The sequence below is a fragment of the Talpa occidentalis genome, unplaced genomic scaffold (genome assembly GCF_014898055.3).
Source record: "Talpa occidentalis isolate TD23 unplaced genomic scaffold, MPIMG_talOcc4v2.1 talOcc4.12, whole genome shotgun sequence".
Lineage (NCBI taxonomy): Eukaryota > Metazoa > Chordata > Mammalia > Eulipotyphla > Talpidae > Talpa > Talpa occidentalis.
In genome coordinates this window covers 36837555-36849662 of record NW_023601212.1, presented here as the reverse complement: position 1 = coordinate 36849662, position 12108 = coordinate 36837555, and the positions used below count along the sequence as shown (strand labels likewise).

The window sequence follows — 12108 nt, the reverse complement described above, 5'->3', positions numbered from 1 at the left end:
GGTGACCCACATGGCGCAGCAGACCTCTCCTGACTCACCCACTGCTCCCCTCAGTAGTGTATTTCAGTCAGTATTCCTGTTCTGTACCCCACTCTGTCTCTGGTGAATCCTCTCACACTCCCCCCTAACACACACACCCCTCTGGCCTGTACCCCAGCTCTTGTATACATAAATAAATAAATCTTTTAAAAAAATTTTTAAAAATAAAAATATTATGCTTACATATTTGAATTCCCCTTTTTATTACTTTGTTCATTAAAAGTTATAATATATCATAGTGTTATTTTAAAAAGCAAGCTTCACATGTTGTTTTTCTACAAGAGAAAATATGTCCTTTTGGGCTGGTAGACATTCTATTCTTACAATAGTTTTAACATCATGTATAAAAAATATTTGAACTTTTTTTCATTTGCATTCTTATTTGTTTTCTGTCATGTTTGACAAATTTAAAACACAAATAAGTGATAGCAAATGTTACTGGAGTTAAAATAACACTTCTTCTGACTACAAACTAGTGATGTTTTGTGGTCTAGCAAAACTGATAAATTAGGTGCTGTTTTAGGGTTCAGCTAGAACAAATGAAAATAATTTAACAGAAAAACAAAGAAAATGAAACACTGAATCACTACAATTTTTTCAAGATGAGAGAATCAATCAAAAGCTCTGGAAGTAACTTGAGTTTAACAGCATGATTGTGGATGTTTAGCAATTAAGTAGTGTATTCATTCTGAAAGATTTATGGCCCTTATTTTATGACAAACTTTACTACAGTAATACAGGGACCATACAAATTATGACACATAGCCCAATCTGTTAAAAGGAGAAAAACATTACATCTCTCAAGAAGTATAACAGAAAAGTAGTCAACATGCTGCAAATGTTGATGTTTAAAATACTAGCTTAGGAAAAAACATATGCTTGGTTTTTTGTTTATGTCAGACAAGCAGTGAGATAGCAGTTTTAATATTTTGTTTATACACGTACCCCAATATCTGTAATACAAAATTTAAAATACATAGTAATACTCTAGCTCATTCATAGCAAATAATTATTGAAAAGGAAGTCTTTACAGTGTTTCACAAAAGAAAGGGCCAGTGAATTATTTTTGATGAGAATAATGATAATGAAGGTGATAACAAGTAGGTTTAGAAGTGAAATTTCTAAATGGGGAATAATTATTTACCTTGCCTCATTTCAAGTAATTGATATATGCTTTCTTAGAGTCCCGAGGGTTGACAACTTAAGATGAGATGACAGCTTTAATACAGAGCTTAAAAACCTAGCTATATGATAGTATTTGCCAACCAATAATTACTTAGTTGTAATTTTACTGTTTTATAGTTTGTTGTTACTTGTTCTCTCTCCCACCATTTAACCTTTTCAAAAGATTTAATTTGTGAGCATTTTAAATTATGAAATTTAAATCAAACGGTAAAATTATTTTGTGTTTTCAAAATGAGCAAGTACAGACATTGAGAGGCTATTAATAATGGATAATTAGACCTTTTTGGCTGAAAAGCAGCTTTTCTAATTAGGCATTACAACAGATAATTTTTTTTATGGTTTCTCTCAATTTTAAGTTCTTTTGTTTAATTGCTTAAATGAATCAGTGAAATATTAAGCCAGTTGTATACAGCAAGTGGATTAAGACCTATTTATAATAGATCTGGTCTTTATTTTTATGAAAAAATATGGCTATTTTTGTACTATGCTATTTCTCTGTTTGAAGTCATTCTCTTTTCTTCACTCAGGTTATTTCACAGTTGAGGATCTTGGGCAGATCAGTAACAGCTGGTTGCAAATTTGATAGAGAAATTTGGTCTAATGAACTTTCCCCTGTCCTCAATTTGTGGAAGAAACTAAACCAGGTTGGTAGTGCAAATATTCCTATTTTATACCCATTCTTCTCCCTATTCTTCTTTCAAATTTTATGCCAGAATTGTCCACATTGGTACTTATTTTTATTATTCTGCTCTTAAATATACTGGGAAAACATGGAGAAAATAATAGTAAATACAAGTAGATCAGCCCAAGCAGAAGTGCCACAGGTAATTTGTCCTCTCTCCTGGGTCATGTGTCTTGTCATCTTCTATACCTGCTATACATTTTATTCACTCTTCACTTTTTCTTTAGTCTTTCTGTAAAATCAATGACTGCTATTAGAGGTGTAATATTTTAAAGGAATCAGAGTGCTGACAAAAAACAGTCATCAACTGGAGTTAACTTGTCTTTACATGGTAAAATTGTAATATTACAGATTACAGTAATTAGATGCTTGTTCACTAGGCAAAGCTAATACATGATTCCTATTCCTACTGAATATGGGTTTGTTCTCTGCTATATATATATATATATATATATATATATATATATATATATACCTTTTCAATTCATATGCTTAGTAATACTATACAAATATCTACATAACAATTCTGGCCCTTTTCAAGAAGGGAAATGAAATAAGGTTTATTTAACCTATAAAAAAGGTTAAAACACTCAAAATTTCAAAATCCTCAAACCTTAGTATTTTATTGTAATTTTTGAACTATCATGCCTTAGTTTCAACAAGTGTCAGAACTCTCAATAAAAATCATCCCAAATGAGAGAGAGATCAACATGGCAGCGGGGAAACGCTGCGAGTAAGACCTACCATAAAAAAAAGTTAATAGGGAGGAAAAGCAGCAGGTCCCTGCGAGAACTGGGACACGGAAGATAAATAGGCAACTCTGGCAAACTGCCCAAAGAAGAAAGTTGCCATACAAGAGGACTAGAAGGGAGGAAAGCTCAGAACCCTGCTACCCTCCCCCAACCACAAAGTCGGCACTCTCCCACCAACAGAAACGAGGAAAAAACAACAACAGCAACAAAAAACTTAAACAACCAACAAGAACAAACTACGCATCAAGTGAGACTGTGAGTGGAAAGGAACTATTTCAGACATCGCACCCTGTGAACTGGAACTGTGAACTGGGCAGAAATTGCCGCGGCTCTGAGCGCCATTAGAGGAAGATGAGAACTCCATGGAGACCTACAAATAGCCCAAGGCCAGCCTGGAAGCTTACACAGATTGAGGATCATGGCGGCCCAGGTCCCTGCACCTGCAACCTAGGCTAGCAGGGTGACGCACGCGAGGGAGGGAGCACTCCTTGAGGTGAATGTCACCCACTGAGTAATCAGAAACCAGGCATCCGGACATAGGAGCTGGGTGCAAAAGGCGCCATTTCTGCAGACACTGAACTGGGCTACAGCCCATGTCCTGGAGCTGAGGGCTCTGGAACTGAGACCCGGGGCACGAAATTCTGGACGTTGGATCCCCACGAAGGTGGGACACAGGACAGACACAGCACCCCCACGCCACTACCACTCTGTTGCCCCGGACCCACAGAAAAAAAAAAAAAAAACAGTTCGGGAAGGACACTAGGAAAGATCTCTGGTGCCATCTAGCGACCAAAAAAAAAATCACTAAAATTGGAAACCAGGGATCCCCAAAACACCCTCAGGCTCTGAGATAGGGTGGGCCACACAAATAGGGGTAAAGAGGGAAAGAAGGCAAGGAGCAAGACCCCATCCTGGAACTGAGAGCCAGACACAGGATCCAGGGTGTGGGACGCGCCATAGCAGCGGGCACTGCATAGGGTGACAGCCAGCGTTTTGGATCTGATAGCCCTGGAACTGAGACCTAGAGTGCAGAATTCAGGGTGCAGGATCCATACATCTGTGGGCACAGCACCAGGTGAACAAGGGGCAGACACAGCATCCAGCTTGAATAAAAGCCCCTGTGTTGAGGTGCTCCACTCCGCCCTCCCCCATTTCTCAGAAAACCACTGGGAAAAAGCACAGGTCAGCAAGTACAGGTCTCTGGCACCACCTCATGACCAGAACAAAATCACCAATTAGCTGATTCCCTGTCAGAACTGAGTAAATACAGAGGGAGGGAACTGTCAGGGACAGTGCCCAGCAACACAGCATAAACACCCTGGTGGAGTTTTGGCCTACCAGTGCTGGTCTCAGTCTCGTAAACAGTTTCTGACACCCCTAAAAGAGCACTCCATAGAGATGCCCACTAACACCAGTGGCACAACGTCCCAATGCATAGAACTAATCAGAAAGCAAACAACAGGGAGAAGAAAAAATATAAATAACCAAGTAAGCCGGCAGGAGGACATACCACAAAAAGAAGTAGAGTCACCAGAGCTCAACAATGACATAGAAGAACTTCTCGGCCTATCAGATAGAAAATTAATGATCATCATGATTCAAAAGCAGAAAGAAAACAAAAAGGGAAAAAAATGATTTGAGACAAATAATCACTGAACTGAAGAATGAAATTGAGACCTTAAGAAAGGAAAGAAAGAAACTCAGGAGATTGAAAGATTACTAGAGAAGATAAAGAACTCTGGGAAAAGCAATGAAAACAGAATCGATGAAATGGAAGAATGGATCAGTACTATCGAAGATACAGAAATAAAAAGAGCCAAAACAGAAAAGGAGGGAGAAATGCAAATGAAGCAGTATGAGGAGACTCTTAGACAATTATGAGACTCCATGAAGAGAGGAAATGTAAGAGTTATAGGCATTCCGGAAGGTGAGGAGAGAGACAAAGGACCTGAGAAATTATTCAAGGAAATAATTGAAGAAAACTTCCCAAGCATGGAAAAGGAGAAGAATATAGACATACAAGAAGCAAGAAGAACTCTCAATTACCACAATGAAAAGAAAACTACAGCAAGACACCTAATAGTAAAGCTTGCAAGAATCCAAGAGAAGGAAAAAATAATGAAACTGGCAAGGGGGACGAAACAGATAATTTATAAGAGAAAAACAATCAGGTTAACTTCAGACTTCTCCGAAGAAACATTACGGGCAAGAAGAGAATGGAGTAACATATTCAGCAAACTGCAAGACAGCAAATGCCAACCAAGAATACTTTACCCTGCAAAGCTCTCCTTCCTCTACGAAGAAAAATTATGGACCTTCTCAGACAAACTGAAACTCCAGAAGTTCATTACAGCTAAACCCCCACTCCAAAAAATTCTACAAGAAGTCCTAAAGCCAAAACCAACAGAGGAATGAACAAGAAGAACAGAATAAAACAAGGAATAAAATCACAAAAAAAGACAAACAAAATGGCAAATACAGATGCCAACATATTAATATTTACTCTAAATGTAAATGAATCAAACTCATCAAAAAGACACAGAGTAGCAGACTGGATTAAAAAACAAAATCCAACCTCCTGCTGTCTCCAGGAAAAACATTTAACCACAAAAGATAAACATAGACTCAAAGTAAAAGGTTGGAAAACATTCCTACAAGCAATTGGACCAAAAAAGAAGGCAGAAACAGCCATACTTATATCAGATGAAATAGACTTCAAATTAAAAAAGGTAAAAAGAGGGCCTCCCCGGTGGCGCAGCGGATGAGCGCTGGGTTGCGAAGCTGCCTGCAGCCTCTGCAGCGCAGGTTTGATCCCCGGCCACCTGGCAAGAGTCCCACATAGCTCGACAGACCTCTCTTGTCTAGCCCTCTGCTCCCCTCAGCAGTGTACTGGGGTCCTTCTGCCTGCTCTGCTCCCAGCTCTGGATCTGGTGAATTCTCTCACCCTCCCGCGCTTCTGACTGTACCCAGTGCTTGTATAAATAAATAAATCTTAAAAAAAAAAAAAAAAGGTAAAAAGAGACATAGGCGGACACTATATTATGATCAAGGGGACAATACATCAGGAAGATATAACACTCATCAACATATACTCACCAAGTGAAGGGCACCAAAATATATTAGACAATTATTATCAGCTCTGAAAACAGACATTAAAGAAAATACATATATAGTGGGAGACTTCAATACCCAACTCTCACCAATGGATAGGTTAATGAGACAAAAAAATAAACAAAGACACTAGAGCCCTAAATAAAGACATAGAACTCATGGACTTAACAGACATCTATAGATCACTGCACCCAAATATATCCCGAGTACACATTTTTCTCAAGTGTGAATGGATCATTCTCCAGAATTGATTACCTACTGGGCCACAAGACAAACATCAACAGATACATGAAGATCAAAATCATTCCAACTCTCTTCTCTGATCATAAAGGCATCAAGCTAGAAATAAATCATGAAAAGAAAACAAGGTACCCTCGCACTTCATGGAGATTGAAATCCTCACTACTAGAAGGCCACTGGACTAATGAGGAGATCAAAGAATAAATTAAAAAAAAAATACTTTGAGTTAAACAACAAGGAGGACCCCACTTTCCAGAATGTATGGGACACAGCAAAAGCAGTAATAAGAGGAAAATATATAGCAGTACAGACTCACATCAACAAACAAGAAAGAACTCAAACAACCTAATCTCACATCTCAAAGAGCTAGAAAAAGAACAACAACAACAAAAAAAAACCTAAAGCCAGTAGAAAAAAGGAAATAATAAAAATCAGAGCAGAAATAAATGAATTGGAAATTAAAAAAAAATCCAAAAGATCAATGAAACCGAAAGTTGGTTTTTTGAAAAAATAAACAAAATAGACAAACCTCTAGCCAGGCTCACAAAGAAAAAATGGGAGAAAAACACATATTAATAGGATTATAAATGAAAGAGGAGAAATCACAACAGACTCAGTAGAAATCAAAAGAATAATGAGATTACTATGAACACTTACATGCAAACAAATTCAACAACTTAGAAGAGATGTGCAAATTCCTAAAATGATATGATCATCCAAAGCGGGACAAAGAAGAAATAGAACAACTAAATAAACCAATTATAAGCAGTGAAATTGAGGCAGTAATCAATGCACACCCAAAAAACAAAAGCCCAGGCCCAGATGGCTTCACAAATGAATTCTACCAAACGTTCAGCAGTGAATTACTGCCTATCCTACACAAATTCTTTCAAAAAATTGAAAAAGAAGGAATACTACCAAATACGTTCTACGAAGCCAACATTACACTAATACCAAAACCAACAAAGACAGCACAAGAAAAGAAAATTACAGGCCAATCTCCCACATGAACACTGATACAAAAATCCTCAACAAACTTTGCCAACAGAATCCAACAATGCATCCTTAAGATAATGCACCACGACCAAGTAGGATTTATTCCAGGGACACAAGGATGGTTCAACATCTGAAAATCAATCAATGTAATCCAACACGTCAACAAAAAGAGATATAAAAACCACATGATAATATCAATAGATGCTGAGAAAGCATTTGAGAAAGTATAACACCCATTTATGGTAAAGGCCCTTGAAATTCTTGGGATACAAGGAACATACCTCAACATCATAAAGGCCATATATGACAAGCTCAAGCCAATATCACTCTCAATGGTGAAAAGCTGAAAGCATTCCCATTAAGATCTGGAACTAGACAAGGATGTCCACTGTCACCACTGCTTTTCAGCATAATACTGGAAGTCCTAGCCAGAGCAATGAAACAAGAGAAACACATACAAGGAATCCAGATAGGCAGGGAAGAAGTCAAACTATCACTATTTGCAGACAATATGATAACATAGAGAACCTCAAAAACTCCACAGAAAAACTAATTAATCAATCAGCTTCGTAAAGTGGCAAGATACAAAATAAATGCACAAAAATCAGTAGCCTTCCTATACACAAACAATAAATCTGAAGAAGAAGAAATCAAGAAAACCATCCCTTTTATTATTGAAACAAAAAAATCTAATACTTGAGAATAAACCTAACAAAAGAAGTAAAGGGCCTATACAAAGAAAACTATAAAACACTGTGAAAAGAAATAGAAGTAGACACAAAGAGATGGAAAGACATTCTCCGCTCATGGATCAGAAGAATGAATATTATCAAAATGGCCATCCTACCAAAAACAATCTACAGATTCAATGCTATTCCAATCAAAATTTCAATGTCATTCTTCAAAGAAATAGAACAATTATTGATGAAATTCATATGGAATCACCAAATCCCAGAATAGCCAAAGCTCTCCTGAAAAAAAAAAGAAGGGAATGGAGGCATCACACTCCTAGACTTCAAACTTTACTACAAAGCCATAATCATCAAAACTGCATGGTATTGTAACAAGAACAGACACATGGACCAATGGAACCAAATAGAAAACCCAGAAATAAACCCACATATTTATGGTCAACTAATCTTTGACATAGGAGCAAAGAATATGCACTTGAGCAAAGAAAGTTTGTTCAATAAGTGGTGCTGGGAAGACTTGGTTACTACCTGAAAAGAATGAAACTTGACTACTACCTCATACCATGCACAAAAACCAACTCAAAATGGATTAGAGAACTAGACATAAGGCCTGAAACCATAAAATATATAGAAGGAAATATAGGCGAAACATTGCATGGCATGCACCTCAAAGACATCTTTAAAGACACATCACCAAAAGCAGTGATAGTGAAGAAAAAGATCAACAGCTGGGACTACATCAAATTAAAGAGCTTCTGAACAGCAAAAGAGACAATAACAAAAACAAAGAGAAACCCCACCGACTGGGAGAACATTTTTGCACACAACACTAATGATAAAGGACTGATCACAAAATCTACAAAGAGCTGATGAGACTCAACAAAAACAAAGAAAATAATCCAGTCACAAAATGGGCAGAAGAGCTAAAAAGAAACTTCTCTGAAGAGGAAATGCAAATGGCCAACAGGCATATGAAAAAATGTTCAACATCACTTGTCATCAGGGAAATGCAAATCAAAACTACAATGAGATACCATCTCACACCAGTGAGAAAGGCACACATTAAAAAAACTAGCAACAACAAATGTTGGTGAGGATGTGGAGAAAAAGGAACTCTTCTGCACTGCTGTTGGGAGTGCAAACTGTTCCAATCACTATGGAGAGCTGTGTGGAGATTCCTCAACCTACTAAAGATAGAGCTTCCATATGATCCAGCAATTCCATTCTTAGGTATTTACCCAAAGGACACACAAACATTAATTCAAAAGGGCACCTGCACGCTATGTTTATAGCAGCACTATTTATAATAGCTAAGCTTTGGAAAGAACCCAAATGCCAAAAAATAGATGACTGGATCAAGAAGATGTGTATATACACCATGGAATATTACTCAGCAATCAAAAAAGATTAACTCATGCAATTTGCAGCAAAATGGATGGAGCTGGAAGGGATCATGCTCAGCAAAATAAGCCAGAAAGAAAAAGAAAAATACCGGATGGTCTCACTCATAGCAAAAGAATAACTATAATAAAGAAAAAATCAAAATCAACAAGTAACTATAAACCAGAGACACACTATTGGGCGGGCAGGGAGAGGAGGGATTGGGGTCAAAATAAGGGGGGAGTGCAATTGTTTGGGGAATATAAAAAAAAAATCTTAAAAATAATCATCCCAAATAACTAGAATTGCCATCTTTGTTCAGATCATCACACTACTAAAGCTTTATATACAGCTAGCTTGAGGAAAAATAAGAAAATCCCCTGGCATCCTAACCCCATTCTCCCCAATTCTACCTGAGCCATTCAAATAATCACAATGTACATAATCCTGATTGTGAGGTCATGACCCTGATCTCCATTCTTCATACATATTGTGATTTACTACTCCTTAAACTAGCATGTGTTTATCTTTAACACCCACATCTATGACGAACTTTTATTTCCTTTAGCAGTTCATTCCTTATTTTGATGTTTGGTAATATTCTCATTCTCAAGACCAGTTTCTTGTAACAGTTTTCTTTTTTTAATAAAACATTGGCTATTTTGAAGTTTTTCTTTTTTTGAGGTAATGATGATTTTTGAGCCACAAAATTCTTAAAGCATACACATGTACTTCCACATATTCATATGTGTAAATATTATATAATATAGCAATTCTGTGAATAATATAAAATTATTTTCAATATCTTCACTTAGAGACCTTAAACTGAGTGTTTGAATAATTTGCCATTGCAAAATAGCAAAGCCTATTATAAAAATAATCTTTATCATGGTGAAGGTCATGTGGAGAGTCTTAAGTGTCTGTTGGAACTTCCTCTTCCCTCTGCAATTTAAGTGAACTTCTTTAACCCAATGTCCAGAGTTTGAGTAAGATTGATGTCTGCTCTAAAATTTTGTCACCTTTTTTACTTCGTTGTATTTTCCATCTCTACCTTTGAATTTGGATTGGCCATGTTACTTGTACCCCACATTAGATCTGGCCTCTTATCTGCAACTTGTATCTCTGAAATTTCACAAGAAATCAAGTCATACAACTTTGTAGTATGGGTAGGAAAATAGCTTTTTCCTTCTAAATTTCTTGATCATTGGCATGTCTATTAAAAAATACAGATCAGTAACCTCAAAGCATACATATTTACTTAATATAAGTTCTATGTGACAGGAGATTTTGTAAGGAAATGAAAACCTAAAGAGGTAGTTAAATCTGATTATTTTTTTTTTTTTAAGATTTATTTATTTATTTTAGTATATGTGCTGCCGAAGCAAACACAAGATTTATTTATTTATTTATACAAGCACTGGGTACAGTCAGAAGCGCGGGAGGGTGAGAGAATTCACCAGAGAGAGGGTGGGGAGCAGAGCAGGCAGAAGGACCGAAGTACACTGCTGAGGGGAGCAGCGGGCGGCAGGAGAGGTCTGCACGCCATGTGGGACCCTCCTCTGGTGGCCAGGAAGCAGCCGGGGATCGAACCAGCACTGCAGAGGCTGCGGGCAGCTTCGCAACCCAGCGCTCAACCGCTGCGCCACCGGGGAGGCCCTAAATCTGATTATTTTTAATGCCAGATTTGATGAAGAGTGGAAAGTTTTAGGATAGATGATAGGACCTGCGCAGTCTGAGTTAATTGCTTGTTCAGATTCTTCTCACATCCCTGTATCTTCAGCGATAAGGATGTTTCTTTCCTTCCACTATCTACAGGGTGTTTTTCACCTAAGGGTCTTATAACCTGATTCAAAGAAAGGTCAGACTCCTTCCTATACCACTTGTTTCTCAGAATCCTTCAGTTCAAAATATTTAATATGGCAAAGTGTCGTATTTTTAGTTACTGTGGCCTGGATCCTGTCAGTACCTTTTTTTTTTTTTAAGATTTATTTATTTATTTATACAAGCACTGGGTACAGTGAGAAGCGCGGAGGGTGAGAGAATTCACCAGAGCCAGAGTGGGGACCAGAACAGGCAGACAAAGTACACTGCTGAGGGGAGCAGCGGGCAGCAGGAGAGGTCTGCACGCCATGTGGGACCTTCGCCCTGCAGCCAGGGATTGAACTGGCGCTGCAGAGGCTGCGGGCAGCTTCACACTGCTGTGCACCCAGGGAGGCCCTCCTGTCAGTACTTTTAAAGAACATCTGTGAAATTGCAAGAGACAGTTGTTATTACCGAATGTGTGCTCTTCTACTTATTCACTTTTGGGGAATTCCCTTTGAATATTTTTTGTCATTCCATTCTATCCTGACCTTAGAGTTCCTGATACTGAGAATGGTGATGAAGGCCTGGTGAGAATACCTTTATGAGTTACCTTTATTCTTTTATCTTCAATCCCTGGTAGTTTCATTGCTGTTTTTCTTGGTCTTAGTTTCTGTAGTTAGATAAACTTGTTTGCTTCATGAAGTGGGATATTCAGTTCTTCCCCAGATAGTGGAAGCCTGTTTCTTTTCATCATCTTTTTGTTTCCTTCTCCCTCTCTTGACCTTTTTTGATATCTACAATGTAATCCTAATGTTGCCTTTTGTAATCCTTGTTGCCATTCCTAATGAATAGTTCTCATTTCTTTCTTTCTTTTATTTTTTTTTACACATTATTTCTCTTTTCCTATTGGCTCATTTCTGTTTTTATCTTCCAGTTTACTGATTTATTCTTCCATTAGGTTTTTCTGTTTCATAGCTTTTTATGTTACCTTTTATTTTATTTTATATTATCTCATTTATTGAGTTGTTCATATTGCAAATCTGTTTTTGTGTTTTGAGGGGCATTTTAATTTTTTCTTGTTTATAGGTTTTTTTTTTTTTTTAAGTTGAGGTAACATTGACTTACATTACTGCTGGTATTTTGGACATAAAGAAGCCCCTCCTCCCCCTTTAGGTATAGTTACCTTTGGTGGCACCTGCCACCAAATCACTCATGAGCTACCACAGGA

At 37.5% G+C, this 12108-nt stretch overlaps 1 protein-coding gene across 1 annotated transcript in view; it reads left to right on the top strand.

Moving 5' to 3' along the window:
* Positions 1 to 12108, top strand: part of DYNC2H1 (dynein cytoplasmic 2 heavy chain 1) — a 306244-nt gene that overhangs the window by 255144 nt on the left and 38992 nt on the right. The window contains exon 90 of the mRNA XM_037507914.2: positions 1752 to 1868. Within this exon, the coding sequence (XP_037363811.1) occupies positions 1752 to 1868 (117 nt within the window). The remainder of the gene's footprint in view (positions 1 to 1751; positions 1869 to 12108) is intronic.